At 37.8% G+C, this 24,641-nt stretch overlaps 4 protein-coding genes across 4 annotated transcripts; 3 read left to right on the top strand and 1 right to left on the bottom strand.

Annotated features, from left to right (window-relative positions):
- Positions 1–3,057: 3,057 nt before the first annotated feature.
- On the bottom strand, positions 3,058–6,603 carry LOC109181043. Its single transcript, XM_019330799.1, has 8 exons — positions 6,269–6,603; positions 6,111–6,177; positions 5,143–5,182; positions 4,914–5,046; positions 4,529–4,600; positions 4,021–4,101; positions 3,571–3,632; positions 3,058–3,474 (listed from the first exon to the last, which is right to left on the bottom strand). Exons 1-8 carry the CDS (start codon positions 6,515–6,517, stop codon positions 3,408–3,410), a joined length of 771 nt encoding a protein of 256 aa, XP_019186344.1. The 5' UTR covers positions 6,518–6,603; the 3' UTR covers positions 3,058–3,407.
- A 1,074-nt stretch (positions 6,604–7,677) lies between these two features.
- LOC109181279 (uncharacterized mitochondrial protein AtMg00810-like) lies at positions 7,678–8,542 on the top strand. Its single transcript, XM_019331031.1, has 2 exons — positions 7,678–7,824; positions 7,877–8,542. The coding sequence occupies exons 1-2, from the start codon at positions 7,678–7,680 to the stop codon at positions 8,540–8,542; spliced, it is 813 nt and encodes a 270-aa protein (XP_019186576.1).
- A 4,034-nt stretch (positions 8,543–12,576) lies between these two features.
- On the top strand, positions 12,577–15,278 carry LOC109181041 (F-box protein PP2-B15-like). Its single transcript, XM_019330794.1, has 3 exons — positions 12,577–13,011; positions 13,091–13,209; positions 14,623–15,278. Exons 1-3 carry the CDS (start codon positions 12,730–12,732, stop codon positions 15,080–15,082), a joined length of 861 nt encoding a protein of 286 aa, XP_019186339.1. The 5' UTR covers positions 12,577–12,729; the 3' UTR covers positions 15,083–15,278.
- Positions 15,279–20,440: 5,162 nt separating this feature from the next.
- Positions 20,441–23,414, top strand: LOC109181278. The gene is made up of 3 exons (XM_019331030.1): positions 20,441–22,191; positions 22,281–22,471; positions 22,546–23,414. Exons 1-3 carry the CDS (start codon positions 20,441–20,443, stop codon positions 23,412–23,414), a joined length of 2,811 nt encoding a protein of 936 aa, XP_019186575.1.
- Positions 23,415–24,641: the final 1,227 nt, after the last annotated feature.

The following is a 24,641-nucleotide window of genomic DNA, read 5'->3' as shown; positions in this document are numbered from 1 at the left end:
GCTCCGGGCAGCCCATATGTGATAAAGCATGGCAATAACAAGGCTGCATTGTTCTTCTGTCAAAACATCCATCACCCCAATAAGCCATGTCGGCAATGAATATGTTACAATATTTGTGATAGGCAATTCTGAAATAGTCCAAACAATTGTAGAATAATCACAAAATATTAATTTATTTTCGTTATTTATTTAAAAGAATTTATGAAAGAAGAAAAGAAATCACATGTTAAATAAGATAATTTATTTTCGTTATTTATTTAAAAGAATTTATGAAAGAAGAAAAGAAATCACATGTTAAATAAGATAGAAGTGGACAGAGCCAAAAATTCTATGGGGGGTCATTGGTTTGAGTTTCAGTGGGAGCCGAAGAGCTAATATCGCTTCCACTGAGGCTCGAACCCACAACCTCTCATATGGAAGTCCAACCTTAGTGCCATTAGACCACAAGGTCTTGGCAAGAAGACAAATATTTAGCCGACTCAAATTCACAATTGTGTGTGTAACTGACTAACTGGGTATAGTACGTCAGGTTCGGATGACGAGGTGTGTATCTTAATGTCTGTTTGGTTGGAGGTAATTTTAGATCCACAATTACGCCGTTCGATTGGAGGGAATTGTATTTCCACCGAGAATTGCAATTCCCTCCAAATGCTGAATTCAGTGGTTTGAAAAAGGTAGTGTGAAAACAATTTTACCCTCTAATATAACTTTGTCTTATTAAGTGTCATCCACATCTCATTCTTATATCTATACACTGCATGTTTGTTAATACCCTGTTCTCTTTTAAGATACTAATCTGTAAATTTCAATTGAATTAATTTAGCCAAAGAAAAATACTTATTCAGTTAAAGTAAAAAATAACATATTTTGTTTCAGTTAATGATTGAAATATTTAAAGTTTTACTTAATTTAGTTAAACGAAAGTTGAAGTACCGATTAATCAAATTAACTGATTTCATACCTATATATTAACGGTCAAAGCATGGACGGAGCGAAAGGGGCAGGGGAGTCAGCTGCCCCCCTTATCCCACCCCCACCCCCACCCCCACCCATATATAATATTTGAATGTATATATGTATATATAGTAAATGTTTGAGTATTAGTATATAAAAACTGTTAATTGTTAATAAAAAATGAGTTAGATTAGTTGGTAGAGCATTTGTTTGGTTATATTGAAGGTTAGGGGTTTGAACCTTTTGGTTACTAATATAGTTTTACTATTTTTTTGGCTCCTTTCCAATGGCTTAAACATAGTCACATTTTAATAGTTTTTTAAATATTTAATACACACATACATATATATTCAAATTAATTATGTTTCATATTTTGTTATGAATATTTTTATAAAGTTTCGATGTGTTTTATTTTTCACACATATCCAATAATATTTACACTTATATTTCTTAGGTAAACATCTCTTTTATTCTAATGTTTCGCCTTTACTGAAAAAAAATTTCTGAATTTGTCTCTATTAATTCCTGGCTCCGTCCCTGGGTCAAAGTATCTACGAGATATTATGTATTTTATGAAGTATTCATATGGTAAGATATTATTATTATTATTATTATTATTATTATTATTATTATTATTATTATTATTATTATTATTATTACATAGGGACATTTCAGTCATTGTATCACTTATTCCCTTTCCATTCATTGCCTTATTCATTCACACCAAACACTATAATTTGAATTCCTACTTTATTCCCACTTGCATACTAAACACTGTAATTTGAATTCCTACTTTATTCTCACTTTATTTTTTTTTCCCACTGAATTACAATTCCTGAATCACCTAAATTCATTTCTTTCAACCAAACGCCCCGTTATTATTTAGGTGGTCCTTTTGCTTCTAAAAAAATAATACTCCCTCTGTAATATTTTAAGCCTTATATATAATACTTTATAATATAAATGCAGTACTTTATTTGAACATTATAATAGATAATTTGCAACAAATAAAGTGTTATTACATAATAGAATTGCATATATAATATACTTTCATTCTTATATATAATATAATATACTTTATAGCATAAATGTAACACTTTATAATAAAACTGTACATAATAAACAATTTGCAAGAAATAATATTATTAAGCCCATATACCATAAGACTTAAATACTCCTGACCCGATCTGTTTCACAAATTGAAAATTGAAACCCATAAGACGGTCTCACCGGAGAATTTGCCTTGCAAAAAATAGCACCACCTGGGTTACAACTTATTAAACTTGGATTAGCACAAGCTTTCACGTGCCAAGAATTCTATGTCATTCATGCCTTAGCAGAATTCACTTTAAGGGGGCTTTGATTTCTTAATGTCATGATGAATGATACCTTTGTCGATGATATAACTATTGCTTACACGTTATATACTAAGAATTTCCCTTTCCTCTATCGTGTTAGTTGAAAGGAAAGATTAAAATATTATCAAATCAAATAATTGTACTTGAAGAAATTGAAAAAAAAAATCGAATTGTATATATTTTGTTTATTTAATAATCAAATTGCATTCGATTTAGGTTCAATCAAGGTTATCAAAGTGGACTTTCTAGGCGTACTTGAGAAGTCTAGTATTATTGTATATTGAAAATATCTTGTCTTGAGCAGCCTTTTTACAACCCTATTTACTTCAAGTTGTCTTGAGAAGATGAATAGTTTTTCCTAGAGTGGTGAGAAGTCTAGTATATATTGATAACATGCCAGAGTGAGGTAGTGGCTTTGCTCGGAAAGGAGGACGACGCCGGAGCTTGAACCGTGCCGCCATCAGAGCCTCCACGCGCCGCTGTGCCGCTACTCCGACACCACACTCCGGCGCGTGAGGCAGATTCCGGCGACTTTTCCGGCTAGAAATTACACCGGTCAACTCGCCTTAGTGTGTAGGTTATGCCCATGTATGTTTTGTGGAGTTTTGGGTTGTATTCTGCACTTAGGCAAGGCGAGCACATTAGGGGTTCGGTCTTGACCGAACCGGACGCCTAGGCGACGCCTTGATAACACTGGGTTCAATAGCTCAATTACGCAAAAACAATAAAATCAATAGTTTATTTGACAATTTTTTCTTATACAAAATGGCCAAATATTTTTTGGTCAGACCACGATGTGTCCTGAGCAGAGCCCTAACTGTAGGAGGCACCTTTAAACCCGTATTTAGACTAATAAAATGGCCAAATATTAAATGAATTAAACAAAGAGTAAAATGTGGCTACACAAGAAAAGTTAGTGCAGTTAGGTTACTTACATTGCTGTTAGACTTGATCATTTCCCAACATGTACTCCACACTCAACAAAATATGTAGTAAATGAAATATGATTGTTGTAATCTATATACCAATAACTAGTTCTAGGAATGAGGAGGTCTGAAACCATATATTCTTACAGCGATTTGGTGAATATTTCGGTCAAGTAAAGTTCCAATTCCGACATTGGCAATGAACCTTGGCAAGAGAAACCATGTAATCGTCAGACCTGAGAATATATAAAACCAGTTATTAGACTTTCTTCATGCTTGTATCATATATACATACAAAGTATAACTATGCATTCAAGTAGCGCCCGTCAGACCTTGATCCATAAAGCGATTGACATGAAGCAATCAGATGAAGTTTCGATCTTTCTGAGTCCTTCTGCAAGAAGAAAATGCCAAATAAATCATCATGCCCGGGGGAGATTGATCTGTTCTAGTCAAGTCCATGTTCTCACAGAAGCAACATTGAAGCATCTCACAAATATTGACGCATACTCAAAATTATTCGGGATATATACCATAAATTGAAGCATGTGCTCCATCTCAACTAAAAGCCTAAGCTGAGAGTTGGATTGTACATTTATTATATAACCCATGACCTTTGGCAGGGCTCTGATACCAAATTGAAGCATGTGCTTCATCTCAACTAAAAGTCTAAGCTGATAATTAGATTGCACATTTATTATATGTGCAACACCATAGTTAATATTTCAAGCAACCTGAGTAGTTGAAATCATATATAGATTGGTTTGAGTTGGGAATGAAACCTGAGATTCATAATATAGCCCGGCATAGAGAGAAGCATAGAAGTACTCGTTTGGCTGCCCACTGGAAAATGCCGCAACAAGCTACGCATAAATACAATGTTGTGAGGATAAACTACGTAAAAACGGACTACAGAATAATATCCATATACATATTTCCTATACAGAAACATATCTCCTTCATTTTTGTTTAATATGAAAACATGATGCTGTTATGAGTTCCCATTATAATAGTTTGAACTTGGTAAGAACATCATCTTCTCGTATGCTATTTAGAGGCAAATTATACCATCGCCCAGGGTCCACATTGCATTGTGGATCCAGGTCCAAAACGAGATTCAAATTATGTACCCGCCATTAACATATTATGTGCCTGTAAATAAACTAAAGGTACATAATATGTTAATTGTAACATGTACATAATTTATTAACAGAAGGTACATAATACGTTAATTGTAATAAGTAGATAATTTATTAATGTTAGAAAGTCATTCAAGAGAGAAATCGGCACCTTTTCTGGGTCACCACCATCCTTAAACATGTCATAAGCTTCTCTCATAACAGGTCTTGGATCTCTACCGACCTGCATTCGAAATGAGTTGTCATGTAAGCGTTAATATCTATCCTTCATTTTGTGTCACCATAGATCAGAAGAACGACCTCACAGAAGTGACATACAAATAGTATTTAAAAGAGAAATCGGGAAGTCACAACTATATTGCTCTAAACTGGGCCATTAAGAAGCTGAATATTTTTATTGTCATTATCATGCCAGAAAACTAGATCGAGTTCCACTATAACAAAACGTGTTAAAAGTAAGAATATCCAAGCAATTTGACCACCCATTTATCTGGTAATTAAATGGTTAATGTTGTGCCTGGTTGCTAATTATTTACCACAAGAAATTTTCTTCTAGCTTCATCAACTCCATACAACTGAGCCTCACAGAGAAAGCACCATATTGACTCCTCCGTGTCATTAGGGTTCTTGGCAACATCTATCCGGAATTGCTCTGCACCTTCCTCAAACCTATAAACAAATAAAATCAATTTTAACTTCGTAGTGTTTACACTTTATTTTATGCCACCAAATAGTGAATTAAGAAATATTGAAAATTTCCATTACCTATCAAGATAATATAGTGACAAACCCCTTTGCCAAAGATCTGATTACCCAAAAAAAAAATAAAAAAATCTACATTACTAAAAATTGAAGTCCCGTCTGTATTCTGGCATTCACCAAATCAAAGATCAACATATTCATAGTTTTCAACTAAAAATTACAAGTAACAAGTTCATGTTCCATAATAATATATGGTTAACATAAAGTGATTGGTTCAGTAAGCTAATGGTGGCTCAAGTAAGTGCATAAAACGAGTTATATGCTATAACCACCAGAAATTTTGTTAGTAAGGTCGTAAAATATATATTTTCTCATTCCTTGATTCTTCATCTCTGCTTCCGCCTAACTGGCAGGTGGTAGTTATTCTCCACCCGCCAGGCATTTGGATCATTCAAATTCAACAATGCTATACAATTCAAACTCCTAAAAGGGAATTGTATATATACACCAGTGCAAATCCACATCCATTGGGACAAAGGCTCCTTCAAACCAACTCTAACAGGGCGTTTGGTTCACAGTAATTTAGCTGTAGTTGAATTGCAATTCAGTGGATGCCTCAATTACATTGTTTGGTTGGAGGGAATTGCAATTCCCTCCATTTGTTGAATTAATTGCAATTCAATGAATTTGAGAAAGGAAAAAACATATGAAATGACATTACTACCCTTGGTTGTTATTACTATTATTATTACACAAGGGTATTTTAGTCTTTATACCACTTATTTCCTTCTCAATTCCAATAATTCTATTTCTCGTTCATTTCCCCCTAATTCCTTTCTTCCAACCAAACTCCCCGTAATGGTATACTTTGATAATCAATTTTTCATTCAATCATTATGCATCTGGTGCTTATAATATATCAAATTAATCCTCTCAGAGAACCCAAACTCACTTTAACCCGACCCCTACTGAAAATTATACAGACAAAAATAGCTAATTTTTCAAACATGGAGCTCAATAAAGAATCTCACATTCTTTCTGGCGAGGATCGAGCTCAATTGCCTTGTCAAACTCCACCAAAGACCCCAGCACATCACCCTTCAATAAACACAACGGGAGTCGATTACTCCTATAAACAATCTGCCTTGGAAAAACTAAGTAATAGCGGAAGAAATGCCAACATTCTTACCTGTCTGAAGAGAAGCATTCCACGGCGAATGGCCATCACCGCTTCGCGGGCAGAGTTACCGCCCGTTATTGCATCCCAGAGGCCCGAAACTGAAGGAAGGAACAATCTTCTTGATAGGCTACGCAATGGGCCACGAAGGGTTCGGGTTGTTGGAAGAGTGACGCCCAAGTAGTGTGAGACATTGATGGGTTTTGGTAAGGGAGTGAAGGAGGTTAGGACTTGAGGCTTGAACGTATGGGTTATCGCCATTGATGAAGGTAGTGGAGCTGAGAGAGAGACGATAAGGCGACAGCTGGTTACTGCGCTAGAAACATTTGGGCCTGTCTTAGCCTTAATTCACTTTCAGGCAAACGATGTCGTTTCACTATTGTAGAGTAACAGTGTCTTTAGTGGCACCGTTTAACTCCACCAATATGTTAAGATTTAAGAATTAAGATATGTGCTTGATAAATTGCTTAACATTACATTTGAAGGTCATTACTGTTAAGACGGCTTGTTGTAGTCTACTAGGACTCTTCCACTTACTTCTATATCTCTATTGTACAGACCTTGTGTTACGTTACTTCTGTTAATCTAATCCTCATCTGGTATCAGTTTTGTCCAGGTTCTCTCCATGGCAGGTCTCAATGATGATGGTTCTGTTCGTGATTCTACAGAACGGACTGTTACTGAGCCTGTTCCTACTCCCGTTTCATCCCATTCAAATTTATCCTCTGCGCACCACTTTGTTTCGTTGAAGCTTACGTCCCGGAATTATTTATTCTGGCGAACGCAGATGATTCCGTTCTTGAATGGTCAGGGGTTACTTGGATACGTTGATGGATCCCTGCCTTGTCTGACGGCGGTGACGCCTGTGACTTCGACGGCAGACAGTGCCGGTGGGGTCGTCCCCTCTCTTCTCGTTCAACAGATATGGCGCCGGCAAGACCAGGCCATTCTATCTCTCTTGATATCGTCTCTGGCTGCGAAACCCACGAAATTCAGTCCTGTTGTCAAGCCCACGACTGTTCGTCTCCTTCTCTCGCTCGCCGTGTCCCGGGGTTGGGTCATTCGTCAGTTGGATGTCCATAATTTATTCCTGAATGGCACCCTTGCTGAGACTATGTACATGCGGCAGCCGCCAGGGTATGAGGACAAGGCATCTCCTGGTCACGTCTGTCTTCTTCAGCGATCTCTGTACGGGCTGAAGCAGGCTCCCCGTGCTTGGTTCACACGACTGCATACTTTTCTGGTCTCCATTGGTTTTGTTCCTTCTAAGACTGATGTTTCCTTGTTTTATTATTCTCGTGGTGGTGTGCAGCTTTACTTTCTTGTGTATGTGGCCGACATTCTGGTCATGGGGTCAGATTCGGCTCGCGTGACAGGGCTTGTGGCTCAGTTGGCGGCAGAGTTTAATTAAGATTCGTGATATGGGGTCTCCATCATTATTTCTTGGGATTGAGACTGTCTCTCTATCCGATGGATTATTGCTCTCTCAGCGGCGATATATGGGTGACATTTTGAAGCGCGCCGGTATGATTGACTGTAAGCCCGTTGCTACTCCGGTGTCTCTTGCGGTGAGTGATGACTCTGCTTCGGCTCCTTTTGATGATCCTACTCAATCCGCAGTCTGGCCGGGGCACTTCAGTATCTTACAGTTACTCGGCTGGACTTGTCATATGCGGTAAACCGGCTTTGTCAGCACATGCATACTCCCACCATGGCGCATTGGGGGATGCTAAAGCGGGTGTTACGGTTATACGGTATGTCAAGGGCACTAGTGACTTGGGTCTACTTGTCAGGCGTTCTGTTTCCACTGATATTCATGCATTCTCGGACTCGGATTGGGCTGGTAATCCGACTGATCGCAAGTCAACGAGTGGATTTGCTGTCTACCTAGGTGGCAATCTCGTTTCTTGGTCTTGTCGCAAGCAACGTACAGTGGCTCGCTCGTCAACAGAGGCTGAGTACAAGGCCTTAGCGGATGTGTCTGCAGAAGTAACCTGGCTTGTGTCTTTGCTGAGGGAGATTGGTTTGTCTCCGGTGTCTCCGCCCAAGCTGTGGTGTGATAACTTGGGCGCCACCTATCTTTGCGCTAACCCGGTGTTTCATGCGCGAACAAAGCATGTGGAGATTGACTACCACTTTGTTCGTGATAAAGTTTCCAAAAAAGAGATTCAGGTGCATTTCATCTCCACGAAGGATCAGCTAGCTGATATTTTCACTAAGGCGCTTCCGTCTACCCTGTTTCGGTTTCTACGTGGCAAGCTTAATGTTGCAGCTGGTCCACCTTAAGCTTGAGGGGGAGTGTTAGGACTGCTTGGTGTAGTCTACTAGGACTCTTCCACTTACTTCTATATCTCTATTGTACAGACCTTGTGTTACGTTACTTCTGTTAATCTAATCTTCATCATTACTACATTAAATTAAGTGATATGAAAGGAAAATCCTTAATTACTTTAATTGAATGCTATTAATCCATTAAATTGTTGCAGAGCATAATTTGCGCCTAAAAGCACCGAATAACGCAAGGTATAATTAAATCCTATACAACTACCCATTTATATCCCTAGTGCACGAATTAGGCTTCAACTTTCGCTTCTGGCCATCACCTAATTCCTAATTCCTACTCAATAGTTATGCTGTGCCAGAGGCACACGGTTGCAAAACGATGTTGTTTTGACTAAAAAAGTACGTCCCATTTAAAAAAAAAAAATCAGTTTCGATTCCCCTCAACAACCTTAGTGTGGATATATAGTTATGAATTATTGTGGATATATAATTATGAATTTGTGGATATATAGTTATGAATTTATGGATATTTAGTTAATTCATTGTGAATATTTAGTCCATTCATTCTGGATATTTAGTTCATTTATTGTGGATATTTAGTTTATTCATTCTGGATTTTGTATTATTTATTCACTGTGCATATATAGTTATAAATTTGTGGATATATAATTATGAATTTGTGGATATATAATTCAAATTATGCACAAAAAATGCTATTGCCGGAAATCAAACCTGATTTTTTTTTAAATAGAAGGCGCGTTTTTAGTCAAAACGATGTCATTTTTGTAACCGTGTACACCATACATGGTGCACATGGTTGCACAGCATAATTTGCGATTCCTACTCCTTTGTATGATACATGCCTAAGTTGGGCCTAAAGTTTGGTTTACACTACTGAACTAAAATAGTTTTTGTATGGTACAATATACATAAGTGTCCTGTTTACCAAACACCATAATGATAAATATCCAACACTACCATTTCTATGTTACAACGTAACCGAGGATTAATGTTAGAATATCTACTATATATACTAATAAGAGCTAAAGAGAGTTAGACTTATAATGGGTAGAAAAAAATGATATGGTCAATTTTTTAATTAAATAAATGGCTCAAATTAATCAAATATTAATTTTTTCTTGAGATTTCTTAATTTATCCTTAATTATATGATTATCAGTTAACTTTTCAATTAAATATTATTTTTTCTGTTAATAATAATATTTAATAAAAGAAATAATTTTTTTTTAAAAAAAAAACATATGGGAGCTGAACGTTCGACTCCCCTTAGTTTTGCCATTTTTCCCACATCGGTGGGAAAAGTGACATGGGAGCCTTGAGGCTCATATAAAAGGAGTCTTAAGGCTCCAATTTAAAAATTAAGCTTGCACATCCGTGGATGGGCAAGCAGTGAGCCAGCGGAACTTACTCTTGTTATTCAAGGAGTCGAAATAGCTTTACAGTAAATTTTTACGAGTAAACCAGTACACCTAAAGGACTGATACTGTTGATTTATTCATTGATCTTGTATATATGTGCATTCATTAAATATATTAGAACATTTTGCAAAAAAAAAAAATACTTGGTTACTATTTAAAAAAAAAAAAAACTTAGTACTAATTATAATGAATCTCCTATATTACATTGTATTCATATACTACGAGTTGCATATTTAAATAAACAAATTCGACATTGAATTACTTATGTATGAACTTCTCATATATAATCTTGAATTGATATACTTTCAAATATTTATTTAATTATAAACATTGAGCATTAACTCATTCGCGCAATGCGCGTGTAAAACTAGTTTATTAATATAATTAAAAGAATTATATATATATATATATATATATATATATATATATATATATATATGTTACAAAGCATATTGTAATGTGACCCGTGTTGGCCGTATATAATAACAATGGTTATATAGTGAATCGTGGTCCACACAACAATGTGGATCATGGTTCAATACAATAGTATATTTCAACTAATTATAAATGATGGTTGGGCATTACTGCCGACCATTAACCAATAAAAATGTTGCTATGTGCAGAACGTTCAATATTTGTATACTTAAAGTTCATTATTTGGACATGTATAAAATAATATGAAATAGATTGAATATTCATTATTATTATACTTAAGGTTCATTATTTGAACATATACAAAATAATATAAAATTAATTGAATGTTCATTATTTGTATATTATAAGTTCATTATTACACTTAGAGTTTAATATTTGACATGTACAAATGATATGCGTAATTGTTGAATATCTTATTTCTTAGTAGAGTAGAGTATAACTAAATTTATTTAGCACACCTTACCACCATCTACTTAGAAATCTAGAATTGTCATTAATAGCAACTGGAGAACTGACATAAACTACAATTAGAGAACGGGCATCAACTGCAATATAAAAAAAATTAAAAAAAAAAAAAAAAAACTCCAAGCAAAAGTATAAATCAATTTATACAATTGCAAAATCAAAACAACAATAGCTTCATAAATTGTGTTTAAAAGATATAAAAAAAAATAGCTTCATAAATTGTGCAGCTAATTTTTTATTTTTTATTTTTTTGCAGGAAAATTGTGCAGCTAATTAAAAAGCTAGCTATTCACATATCTAATATGTTTCACGCTACGTACATTATCATTCACAAACAATCACTCTTTAATATGTCAAAATGTCACATCACAAACATGTCATTGTTGCACACCACAAGTAACTACTTGATGACATTTATAATAAGAAAAAAGGTTTTACTTCATGTACTCTCAAATCTTAGTCCCTCAAATTTACTCTCTGGTGTGGCGGGCTTTGATAGGTTATTTTCTTCATGTGAATGCCCTGTAAGCTGTAAAAGTATATACATCAATATTTTAAGTGTGGAGTACAAGTTGGGAGTAGAGAATTGGAGTACATATAGTATTTTCCAAGGAAAAAAAATTAGAAATATATCACTTTAGGGGTCCTGTTAATTGCAGTCCACGACTTTCAAAAGTGTTAATTTAGTACATTGGCTATGCAATTTTTATCAATTTTGATCACTCCGACTAAATTGCAGGCCAAATTCCGCTGAAAATTTTTAATAGTTAAAATAATGAGGGTATTTTAGTCTTTTTTTATCTCTTTTCTTTCTCCCCTGCAAATTCGCTGGAGAAGGTCGCCGGTAATGGTAGAGTTGGATTCAGCGTCTATTTTCTCTTAAGCTTTGGACGGTGGAGTTGGCACTGGAGTGCTGTTGCTCCTTAAGCTTTGGTCGGCGTTGTTTTTTCCGATTCATGGCATTGCGGCTGAGGGCAGTTGGCGGTGGTTGTTGGCGTTGCAGTGAGGAGATGCAGCAGAGGCGAAACTGGATTCCCCGACGACGTTGCTGCTCCATTCCCTCCTTCGGGTAACACCGGCGACGGGTTGTTGCTGCTCCTCAAGCTCCATTCGACAACGAAAGAGTCACGGTGTTGTAGTTAATATCAACGACAACAGGCTATGGTGTTTGGTATTGCAACGAGGGGAATCTGAGGCATAGGCGTCGCGGTGAGGACGGCAACAAACGTTAGCTCGGCGAAAGGTGAAACGACGAAGGTGGGCTGGGTTCCTGGCTTGCTACCCGTCGTTTCCCCTTCTTCGGGCAACGCTAGCTCCGACCGTTGCTACTTCCTCCTTCAAGCCGTGCCGTCTCTACCACGCCTTCACCATTACCGGTGACCTTCTATGGTGAAGTTGCAGGGGATCAAAGAAAGAAAAGAGATGCAAAAAGTCTAAAATACCCCTATTATTTTAACTATTAAAATTTATTGGCGTGATTTGACATAGCCGGATTAACCAAAATTGATAAAAATTGCATAATCAAGTTCTAAATTAACATTTTAAAAAGTGGTGGACTGCAATTAACAGAACCCCTATCATCACAAGACCAAAATTGACATTTACTCTCGCTTTAATAAATTACATATAATCTTTACAATGTCTACGTATCCCGTGGAACATGACAAATATATATATGATAATAGGAATGAGAGAGAATAGGTTATTATAGTTATTTAGGTGGTCAAAATGTAAATAACTTGCGGGTTACATTCTAATGTCCTCATATGTCCTATCCATGTTGTCATCTTTCTTGCCAAACCTTGTATATAGTCCGTGGCAAGTAAACCAACGCCTAAGAAGCTAAGTATCCATGACTACCATGGCGTCCATTAACGAAGCATCTCTGGATCTCTTACCCGAAGATTGTGTGGTTCAAATCCTTTCTCACGTCCCGCCCAGCCTCGCTTGCCGATCGTCGTTGCTCTCCGCTGCTATACGCGCCGCCGCTGAATCGGAGCTGCTATGGGAGACATTCTTGCCGTCGGATTATCGAGACATCATATGCAGATTGGTTTCTCCCATAATGTTTCAGTCCAAGAAAGAGTTGTTTGTCAAGCTTCTCAGCCCTCTTCTCATAGATGGGGGCCACAAGGTATGTATATATGTTTTATTATTTGATTAATTGTGGCCACAAATGTTTTCTGTATTTATGTGGTTATATATATATGCAGACATTTTGCATTGATAGAGAAAGCAGTAAAAAGTGTCTCACCTTGAGCGCCAGAGAGCTTTCAATTGCCTTTGCTACAAATGCCCTCTACTGGTGTTGGAAGCCCCTCTTGGGTTCTAGGTAAATTCCATTCTTAAGTTTTCAAATTTTACTGAGAAAAAATTTAGTTTTTACTTATATAAGATAGTCAATTCATGTTTATTTATGTTATTATATAATTGGAAAAGGGTCAAATAGATCATAGAACTTTACCTAAAAAATCAATTAGGTGACTAATTTTTTTAAAGTTACAATTAAACTCATTAACATTTTATTTTGGTGCAATGAAGCCCAAAAATCGGTTACTGACATGTGATAGCAGGTCACTAGGGTTGCGGCATCGTTTCCGACCAAAGATTGGCTGCCGGCGACCCGCGCCAATCGCCTTCTCCAGCGACCATTTCTGGTCGCTTGGTCGCCTCTCTCCGGAAAGGCGGTTCTGGTCGCCTTCTCCAGAAGGGAACCAGTTTCTGGTTATATCTGTGGTTTAAGTCTACAACTATGAATAACTTAAGCTGGTTTACATTCTCGTGGTATTTTATAGGTAAGCTAGAACCACAATATAATTCTTTGCTAGTTAAGACCATATTCACCCAAAACGAACACATTTAGATAACGGTTACGAGCTTTTCTCATAAATTAAAGGCTATTAATTATTTATAGCAAATTTGTGAAAGGCACATTATATTAATTCCTCCTCTATATAATGAATTCTTATTAGGCTAAGATACTATAATAAGTTATTATTATTGAGTAATTAATTGTTGGTTATATATTTAAGGGTTAATGAACGATTTGGTCCCTCAATTATTAGCGAATTGTCAATGTAGTTCCTCAGATCAATTGCTTATTCATCGATTTGGTCCCCGGTAACAATTATTTTTAGTCGGTTTAGTCCCTCAGGCCGTCTTCCGTCGATGGCTGGAGGGACTAAATCGACTAAAAATAATTATTTTCGGGGTCCAAATCGACAGCCGGAAGGACTAAATTGACTAAAAATAATTATTTTCGGTGACCAAATCGATGAATAAGCAATTGAGGGACTACATTTACAGTTCGCAATAATTGAGAGACTAGCCCGCATGGGTAGCTCAACTGGTCATAGAGGTGAAACTTTGGAAGAATGACCAGGGATCGAGTCTCACCAGCGGCAGTGTGAGGGGGGCTCCTTGTGTGCAGTGAGCACCGGTCTAGCCTCTGTGGTTCATGTTCAGTTGAGTCACCATGATTTACATCCTCCCAAATGCTCTGCCGGGCCGGGGTGTGGGGGGCCCTTAGGGTTGGGGTTCTCCTTTTGGAAGAATAATTGAGAGACTAAATTGTTGATTAACTCTATATTTAAGTTATTAATATTAATTGGTATAAATTTTTGGTCGCACTCGCCACCTTGAGAAAACAAAAGAAAAACAAAAATTTTATAATTACCAACATCTTTTAGACTTTTACCACACACTTGAGATAACTTTTATTACCCATCTTCTGTTTTCTTAACAGGTTCCCAGAAATTGTTGAGCTTATAATGGTCTCTTGGTTGGAAATAAAGGGAAACATGAACACTCGAATGTTGTCTCCTAATACAACCTATGGGGCCTATTTTATCTTCAAGTTGGCAGGCCGTGCATTTGGCCTGGACACTTTACCATCCGAAATTTCAATCAAAATTGGAAATCACCAATCAGATAGAATCATTTATTTGCGTCAAAATTCTTGCAACAAACAAGTAATGGAACGACTTTTCATGTTAAATCGGGTTGAGACTTTAAGGTCGTCAAGGCTTTATGAACAAGAAGAATGTACGATTCGTGAGCGAGATGATGGATGGTTGGAGATAGAATTGGGCGAATTTTACAATGATGGAAGTGAGAAGGAGGTTCAAATGAGCTTTAGAGAGGTGAAGGGTGAGCATCTAAAAGGAGGGCTCATTGTTGAGGGGATTGAACTCAGACCCAAGTAACACATCAACAATTAATTGCTTCATCATCTCATGTTTAATTATTAAAAAAAAAACAGACAAAAAGAGATTGTAGAACAAATTAATTGTACGCCTTGCATTGTTTCACTTATTGATTAATAGATCAATTGAATTTTGCATTTCTATTGAATTGTAATTAAGTTTCTTCCTCTTGGTGTCAATTATTGTTTATTGGAAATTAGCATTAGGATCCGAGTGTCGAGTGCAACAATGACCCCATGTTATAGTCCAGGTCATAGCAACGAAAGAGATCATACGTGAAGTTAACATATATTTTCAAACTAAAAATTAATTACATAGGAAAAAATAATATTAATGTCAAATAACTTAAAATGAGATCCACAAGTTTTCACAATTTTACATAAACATCAATAATCATGATTTTTTAAAAATTTATTTGTTCCTAAATGCAAAATAAACAATGATTGCATCGGTACCTTCATAAATAAACAATTGTAGTTGACAAAAAACTTGTGTAGACCGTCTCACGGGTCTCAATCCGTGAGACGGGTCGAATATTTGATTATTGAGGTCAAAGACCTGACCCATTAATCAAAGATCTGACCCATCTCACGGATTGAGACCCGTGAGACGATCTCACACAAGTATTGATTGCAGCATATTTTGAAAAACAAAATATCTGGAGTATCGGGTTATCGATCCACAGGGAGGCGGGGCGTATCAAACACTAGCTACTAATCTATTCACGAGAAACTAATCCTATCGAAAAGGGTGATTGATTGATTGTAAACGAAGAACTAATTAAAAGAGAACAAGGTAGCATGTTGATGAAAACAATATAGTAAGAGTGGGATTTCTGGGATCCAAGTGCTTAATTACATAGTGTCAATCTAAGGTGCAACATTTAGTTTGAGTTCAAACAAGTGTGAGAATGCATACAAGGGAATGAATTACTCCCATAACTCCAACCTAAAATAACACTGAGTGAATATTAATTTCCATGATATAAACACTCAACAATTCAAGAACAAGCATTCAAGATAAATCCTTATATTACCTAATATGCTATCTCTCAATGTGCAATTTGTAGGTGCTCTAAAATATGCCCTAACTCCTATTAAGACATGAAGATAGCAATGAAACAAGTAATTTAGGCCTTTAATTACTAGCATCAACCAAATAGAACACAATTGCAACACAAGTCATAAAACCCAAATGTAAATATATCAATGAATTTAAGAACTAGGCACATAGGTTCATAAACACTTTCACCAAAAAATCCCTAAGATGTTTTAGCCACTCATTGCTAGAATAACATTCATAGCAATAATATAAGAGAGTTTACAAGAAACAAATAAAGTAAAAGAAAAGGGAAAGAGATTCTCCCGAATCTTCCTAGCTTTTCCTCCTTCTTCCAAGGTAACTTGTAGCTCTTGGTGTCTCTCACTCTATTTTGTCTCCAAAAATGCAACTTGAAGTCCTAGGGTTGAGGAAGATGGGTTGAAGCTCAATATGAATGGATTAAGAAATTTCCCCGCAGCTTTCTAAATGCAGATCACGAACTTTCGACGTGTCAAGTCTATGCCGCCAATCTTCACGCCGCGTTTTGGAATTTCTCGACGCGTCGAGTCTTCAAATCTCGAACAACCATTGTTACTGGAAATTTTGGACACATCGAATCCTCTATATCAGCACTCTTTAGTCCATTTTGGCTTCCAAACTTGTCTTAGAACTTTCCTTGCTTTTGCAATTGATCTACAATGGTTTCAAAACACTGACAAACATCGTAAAAACATTCAAAACACGCATTAAACCATATCTCCATGAGAAAGCAATGAAATATGCATTGAAAGTAATAATCTAATGAACTAAAGCTCCAAAGAAGATTCAAATTAACAAGAGAAACATGCACAAATAAACTCACATCAAGTGTTACCCATTGTAGTTTATAAAAATGAATAAACAATTTAAAATAAATAAACTTATACACAATCACATTGTTATCATAATAAACAATAAATTATTTATTAATAAAAATTTATAAAACAAAACTTACAAACAAGACGGAGTCATAAATCTTGAACATTGGCACGAGATATCAAAACACTTCAAAATGTACGTGATAAAAATATTCATAACAAAATATAAAGCATGGTTAATTTGATACAATGGCTTGAACAGAAAACACATCTTACTATATAAAAAAAGCCACAAGCCTAGGGATTCACAATAGAGCCAAAAATCCCGCCCAAACAAAACACGGTCGTTTTTAGTGTTGAAGAATATATACAGCAGTTATGTATTTAAAGATAGGAAACGAAAGGTTGATACGCATTTTAGAGTATTTGGCTGGTTAGAAGATAATTGAACATGATCTGCATACGATATTAATTAATTGCGACCTTTCATATTTCAACATAGAAACATAGGTATCCGAAACATTTGCAGTAATTAGCTGTCGAGTCTCTTTGGTATCCGAAGAATTAGCATTAATGACCATATCTATACAACTCTTCCTTACAAGTTATATAAACAACTCAGTTTATATCAATTCCAATACACCACTAACACTCCATATAACAGGGATTGTAGTGATTGTTTACAATTCATATACAAATTGCATATTGTCATGTTCACCTTTATACGTTCTTGCATATGGAATAAGTCTTTGGAAACAATCTCTACGAATGAAGATTGTTGAGGGCATACATATGAAATCTGAGATAAAAGAGGAAGTGAAATGATAGTGTTATGAGTGTCTCTTCCATGACACAAGAGGAAGTGAAATGATAGTGTTATGAGTGTCTCTTCCATGACACAAGGTATGCATTTAAATACAGTAGATGATATAGTACTCAAAGAAAAAAATAAAGTAGATAAATTATTCAACCAGTTTTACCATTTTACATGTTCTGCCAACAGGTTTCAACTTACGCATAACGAAAAACCTGTGCCTGTGACAGTAAACCAGTTGGTTATTTAATTTTTTTGGGTGTATTTGTATTAACTAATGTCTATGTAAATCATTGTCAACTTGCAATGTAAAATCTTTTTTTTACTGTTTTTATCTTTAGTTTTGTGATTTTTTTGGTCTCATTCATTGCAGTTTTCTGATATTTTGCAATCACAAGGGCTGGGGTTAATTGTCAGCAGCTTCAATGGTTGAAAGGTATGCTAATTTGTCAAATATTCAATATTTTTTTTAAGTATTTTCAGTTTTCTATTTTTTATTGAATTTTTTTAACAATTACAGGTAGAGGTAGTCTGCATAGCTGTTGCAAACTTAGTTTTATGTTTATTGACCTTTGTTTTTTTTTTTTTTTTTTTCAGTGGGATACTCACATTGTAATATTATCTTTTTCAGTTTGATTCTTTTAGACCTGCATTTATATTACTGTCATCTACTATTATATCTGTGGTGTTTGTATTTTTTTTTTCTTTTTTTGTGGTAAGTTCATTGTGAGTAATAGTATTTTAAAAGTACTATGTGTATGACAGAGACCAGATAAAATTTTCACCAGAAATGATTTGTGTAGTGCAGAATAGCTTGCTTTATAACTTGCTATGTTACTTGGGAAAGTTAATACAGGTTTTAGCTTTCTAAGCTTAAACTGTGTAATTTTCAGGTTAGGTCAAGAAGGTACAGAAAAAGAAAGCTTGAACATATATCTCTACATACCATATTTATTATTTATTGTTGTTTTTTTTTTTAAGACTACTATTTATTGTAGTCGAATTGTAATTTTACAACTCTATGAAATCTCTAATTTGTAATCTATAGTTCACTACATCTTTTTCAAAATCATTTTTTTTTTTTGACAAATATAGCCAATTAAGCACAAAACATGAATAAAGCAAATAGATGCAAACAAGCATGCCTAAAATCTTGCATCCGTAACGCACCTTTCATATTTTGTTTACATCATTCATGCGAAATTTGTATTGAAATCAGTTGAACAATAAAATCAAAAGTCCTAATCACACTTACCTTTTCCTAGATCTTCCACACTTTCCTCTGTATGTGTCTGTACCTTTCAAACACCCAGATATGTACTGTGATCTGACATGCATGGGTTTGATCTTGCCTTCAGAAGAAATACAGGACATTTAGTATTGAAATGGAGGTGTAACGATTCCCCAAGGTGAAGAAACTGGAAGTGAAGAAGGGAACTGAAGGATGGAAGTCACAGATGTCATATGGCGTTGTTTAATAAAGCGTCCAACGAAGTCGTATGGGGCAGCGGTTGGAAGTGCTTGAAGACGCCATCTGACGACGTCGTTTAATCTCTTTTTGAATTCTGTTGTTCCAGCTGGCTTTCCGTTAAGGAGCCGGCTAAGTAGAAGGAATAGTGGAGTATTTATACTCTTTAGATTGTTAGTAGTTTTCAATTTATCTTCTTCTTCCCCTCTCAACCCTAATTCTCTCTTCTTCTACCCCAATCCCGGTTTCTTCTCTAAGGGTCATTTCATGGAAGCATAGAGATGAATTTCAACAAACCTTAGGAATTCGTAGAAATGGAGTTAATGATCAAACTCAACAGCGAAGCTATGTTGAAATAGCTAGAATCGCACAAATTTCTCCTTGAACGTACATATATGAGCAACGATCGGTGTTCAAAATCGCAGAAATATAGTATCAATTCCTTGCACGATAGAGCTCCAAATACCACATCTCCAACAAATCTATGTTGCTTGCAAGTAGAAATGCAGAAAGATGAGAGATAGAGGAGGTATGGTTTCTAGAATCAACCATGCCTTCTCACGACTATAATATATAATATTTTATATTTTATATGTAAATATACAGTATAGATATGTAAATACATATTATATCAAAGATTGCTATCGAATTCTTTAAATATGTTGATTGACGGTTAGTATTAAATTAATTTATGTTGGAATATAAAGTTGCATAATACTTGATATTAAATATATGTATATAATATTTTTTTTATTGCAGAGAATAAATATTTAACATCTACTCAAAATGTTACAACCTCCTAAATAAATAAGTATTTTCAAAAATCAAATCAAAGAAATGTATTCGCGTCAACAATCCAAATAGCCAGTTCTATCTCGATAATCTTAAAATATCATTTACGAATGACTCAAGTACAAGTTCTGATCTACATCAACAACTAACACTATGTACCATGAAATTCTAGATTAATTTGTAAATTTATAATACTTTGCATTTTAGTAATTGTATATTAATTGTCTTGCATTTAGATGTCGATTTTTTTAATTAAATTATTCAACTTATATAAAATTACATTTTTAACATATAAATTTCAAATTAAAAAAAAAAAAAGAAGAAGATATTTTGTTCCATTTAAAATTTCACAATGAAAAGGGAAAGAGTGGAAGAGGATTGAAACGATGAGCGAAACACTCCCAAGCCAACGGTCGACGGAGGAATCCGATCTTCTGGAGAGAAGCACCAAGAAGCCGAAACGCAGCGACGAAGGGAGGGCACACCTGGGGATGGTTGCGGTGGGGGATCATGCACTGCATGCGGACGTGGAAATGGTGAACGAGACACCCCTCGGAGAAATGGCGGACGATCGTGGGGGCTCGCTGGTGCATGAGTCGGAAGAGAGGGCGTCAGAAGCACCAGCCAGCCAGCGTGCATCAACGGAGATGATCGCAACACATCGCAGATCCTACGCAGATAGTGTGACAGGCCAGAACGCCGAGGGAGGAGACACACTGGAGGGAGGATCGGAAGAGGATGCTGATGAGATCTCGGATGATGAAGATGATGATCCTTTATGCCCTACGATCAGGCTGACGAAAGCGGAGGTGGCAGCAATTCGGGCACCCTGGCGGAAGGCTCTCATCATCAAGGTAATGGGTAGGAAAGTGGGATACGCATATCTGCTGAGGAGGCTAACCTCCATGTGGAAACTAAAAGGTAGCTTGGATCTAATTGCTATTGACAATGATTATTTTTTAGTTCGTTTTGGATCAGTGGAGGATCTTGAATTTGCTATGTTTGAGGGGCCTTGGATGGTTTTGGATCACTACTTGCTAGTGAAGCCTTGGGTCCCTGATTTCGATCCTTACTCAGATACCACAGAAAAAGTGTTGGTGTGGGCACGGATCCCATGCATACCGGCGGAGTATTACAACTATATTTTCCTTAGGAAACTAGGGAACAAGGTGGGCAGAACGATCCGAGTAGATCAGGCAACAAGTCTGGTTTCGAGAGGGATGTTTGCGCGTATATGCGTGGAGGTGGATATTACCAAGCCACTCATTTCAAAATTCAAATATAACGACAAGGTGCGGTCAGTCGCTTACGAAGGCATTCACATGATCTGTTTTTCTTGCGGCATCTACGGCCATGCAACCGATAACTGCCCATCGAAGGTTATAGAAAAGACGACAGAGGAAAACTTGCCAGAGGGGAACGCACAAGGGCAGGCCACCGCGGTGGAGAAGGCTGGGCATGGGAACCAGGGAACCATTATTGGTTCCGAACCTTTTGGCATTTGGATGATAGCCCCGGGACGTAAGCAGAGGGCTAGACCTAAACATCAAGTAAGCAATATGGGAGCAGCAGGAGAACGAAGAGTGGGAGGAAACGCGCGGAGACCAAATGGAATCCAGGCATCACGTTTTGCCCCTTTAAATAATCAAGAGGAAGATGGTGGAGGTCAGGAAGAGGGTGAGCCAAATAGAGAGCCTGAACAAGGAGGAGCTGCGGAGCATACTGAACAGAACAATGAATCAGCGCAGGGGGCAGGGTCAATGGGGAATAACACAAGAAGGCCGAATGTGAGAGCATCTGAGCGTCAAATACTAAACGAGCCATGTGTGGGGAATGGAACAGGGAGCAAGGGGGGAGAGCAAGCAATTAGAGCTCGAAGGGGCGGTGGTTCTAGTCTCAGGCGCGCAGCGGAGGAGGACAAATATGTGGTCATTAGAGGCGCGCAAGGTGGATTGGTTATCAGTTCGACGCGGGTGGTCCATGGTGATAGGGCGGATGACCTCCCTTCGCCGGTTTGGCAAGCCACCAACGAGCACCACAATGATCCGCCGGGTCACCTAGATGAGGAGGGCGACGTAGTCATGGCACTAGACAGGAGTGTGTCGCAGCACGAGGGAGAAGGGGGCACAGATGCCCAGTGAGAGCGGCTCTTTTGCGGTCCAGGAGCTTTTGTTTTGTGTTTTGTGTTCTTGCGCTCTCTCTTTTTTGTTCGTTTTTAATGATTAGTTTACTTTGGAATTGCCAAGGGGCGAGTGGGAAGTCATTCCACCGCGCCCTCAGTAACCTCTTAAAGGTCCATAAGCCGAACATTTTAGGGCTCTTTGAACCTAAAGTGTCAGGGACCCAGGCTAACAAAATTTGTAATAAGCTCGGGTTTTCTGACTGGGTCCGTGTGGAAGCAATCGGCTTCAGCGGAGGTATCTGGGTCTTTTGGAAAGACCCAGTGAAAGTAAATGTTATCTATACTCACCCCCAATTTATCCTCTTGCAGGTGGAGAAACCGGGACAGGGTCCTTGGTTTTTCTCCCGGTGTATGGAAGCCCGACACATCATCTCCGACGCCTCCGGTGGAACGATCTCAGGCAATCTAAGAGGGCCATCTCCGGCCCTTGGTTGGTGGCCGGAGATTTTAACTCAGTCGTACAAAGGGAGGAAACAAGAAACTACAGTTCGTTCTCTATGCAAAGAAGCTCGGACTTTGTGAACTGGATCCAAGAGGAAGGACTTATAGACCTGGGCTTCTCCGGGCCAAGTCTCACCTGGGTAAAGGATGGCTCAGAAAACGACTTCAAAGGGGCCCGCCTAGATCGAGCCCTATGCAATACGGAGTGGCGTACTAGCTTTCCAGATGCAAGCGTATCCCACCTTCCTAGAATAGCTTCTGATCACGCTCCTGTTCTGATTCATACCGAAAAGAATAGGAGGAGATCAAGTCCACCTTGTTTCATGTATCAAGCAGCTTGGCCCACGCCCCCAGATTTCCTTAATGTGGTCCGGCGAGATTGGATGACAACCCGTGAGATCCCGAACAACGTGTCAAACGTAGCTGGGAAGCTGGCGGACTGGAATAAAGCACATTTCGGGAATATTTTTATCAGGAAGAAGATCTTGCTAGCCAGGCTAGGAGGTATCCAAAGTAGGCTGGCAATATCCTTCCACAGAGGGTTGGCTAAGTTAGAGAGGAAATTGAGGGCAGATCTTGAAGAAATTCTTCACCAGGAAGAACTTTTTTGGTATCAAAAGTCCAGGGAAGAATGGATTGCTTCAGGAGATAGAAATACTGCTTATTACCACGCGGCGACAACAATTCGTAAATCAAGGAACAATGTGACGAGATTGCAAGATAAAAATGGCAACTAGATTACAGACGAGACCATTTTGAAAACTCATGTACACGACTATTACTACCAGCTTTTTGCTAATGAAGAGACTAGGCGGCCCAGTCCGGATCTTGAGGCAAATTTTCCCAGATTGACTAGTTTGGATTGGCGCAAGTTTAACGGTCCTATCACGAAGGAGGAAGTCCATCGAGCTCTGGAAAGCATGAAACCGTATAAAGCCCCGGGACCAGACGGCTTTCCCGCTGCTTTTTATCAACATACATGGGAGATAACAGGAGATAGCTTATTCCAAATGGTCCAGAAAGCGATCGCATCTGGAAGCCTCCCCGAAGGGCTTAATGACACGCTCATTGTTTTAATTCCAAAAGTCGCGAGCCCGGAGAATATTAAACAGTTCAGGCCTATTAGCCTCTGCAACGTGAGCTACAAGATCATAATGAAGACAATCACGAACAGGCTAAAGCACGTTCTGCCTACCCTGGTTGGCCCGTATCAAAGTTCTTTTGTTCCAGGCCGACAGATTACAGACAATATTATCATCTATCAAGAGGTGATGCATTCAATGCGGGAAAAGAGGGGCACCGTCGGTCACATGGTGATCAAGCTTGACCTAGAGAAGGCCTATGACCGCTTATCTTGGGATTTTATACAGGATACTCTGGTGCATGCGGGCTTTAACGAATGCTGGACGAGGATCATTATGAATTGCATCAGAACATCTAAGCTGTCTATAGCTTGGAATGTTGACGTGACCGCCTCTTTCAGCCCGGGCAGGGGTATCCGTCAAGGGGATGCCATGTCTCCCGCTATCTTTGTCCTATGCATGGAACGTCTTAGCCAGGCCATTGCCAAGGAAGTCGAGAGTAAGAAATGGAAAGGTATCAATTTTGCTAGTAAGGGTCCAATTTTGTCTCATTTTTGTTTTGCAGATGACATGGTTCTTTTTTCGGAGGCATCCCTCGACCAAGTGGAAGTGATACAGAAGTGCCTGGAGAATTTTTGTAAAGAGTCAGGGCAAAAGATCAGCCTCGACAAATCACGCATCTATTTCTCTCGTAATACGGATGACACGCTAGCAACAGCGATTGCTACCCGGATTGGTATTGAGGCCACAAACGACCCCGGGAGGTATTTAGGTGTCCCATCTCTTCATGGTCGTATTACATGTAACACCTTTTCAGGTCTGTTGGACAGGATTTCCTCCCGGTTAGAAGGATGGAGAGCCAAAACACTCACCACGGCAGGG

This window comes from Ipomoea nil, unplaced genomic scaffold, assembly GCF_001879475.1.
Source record: "Ipomoea nil cultivar Tokyo-kokei standard unplaced genomic scaffold, Asagao_1.1 scaffold1043, whole genome shotgun sequence".
Taxonomy (NCBI): domain Eukaryota; kingdom Viridiplantae; phylum Streptophyta; class Magnoliopsida; order Solanales; family Convolvulaceae; genus Ipomoea; species Ipomoea nil.
Note: the sequence above shows the minus strand (reverse complement) of the source record. Positions and strands in the feature narration are given on the sequence as shown.

Coding starts and splice junctions, on each gene's coding strand:
- LOC109181043 (XM_019330799.1), bottom strand. CDS start 6,517: ATGGCGATAACCCATACGTTCAAGCCTCAAGTCCTAACCTCCTTCACT. Junction 5,183..6,110: donor CGATCCTCGCCAGAAAGAAT/GTGAGATTCTTT, acceptor TTGGGTAATCAG/ATCTTTGGCAAAGGGGTTTG. Junction 5,047..5,142: donor TCACTATATTATCTTGATAG/GTAATGGAAATT, acceptor ATTTGTTTATAG/GTTTGAGGAAGGTGCAGAGC.
- LOC109181279 (XM_019331031.1), top strand. CDS start 7,678: ATGGGGTCTCCATCATTATTTCTTGGGATTGAGACTGTCTCTCTATCC. Junction 7,825..7,876: donor CTACTCCGGTGTCTCTTGCG/GTGAGTGATGAC, acceptor CTCAATCCGCAG/TCTGGCCGGGGCACTTCAGT.
- LOC109181041 (XM_019330794.1), top strand. CDS start 12,730: ATGACTACCATGGCGTCCATTAACGAAGCATCTCTGGATCTCTTACCC. Junction 13,012..13,090: donor TCATAGATGGGGGCCACAAG/GTATGTATATAT, acceptor ATATATATGCAG/ACATTTTGCATTGATAGAGA. Junction 13,210..14,622: donor AAGCCCCTCTTGGGTTCTAG/GTAAATTCCATT, acceptor TTTTCTTAACAG/GTTCCCAGAAATTGTTGAGC.
- LOC109181278 (XM_019331030.1), top strand. CDS start 20,441: ATGAGCGAAACACTCCCAAGCCAACGGTCGACGGAGGAATCCGATCTT. Junction 22,192..22,280: donor GAAGGGGGCACAGATGCCCA/GTGAGAGCGGCT, acceptor TTTAATGATTAG/TTTACTTTGGAATTGCCAAG. Junction 22,472..22,545: donor AGCAATCGGCTTCAGCGGAG/GTATCTGGGTCT, acceptor ATCCTCTTGCAG/GTGGAGAAACCGGGACAGGG.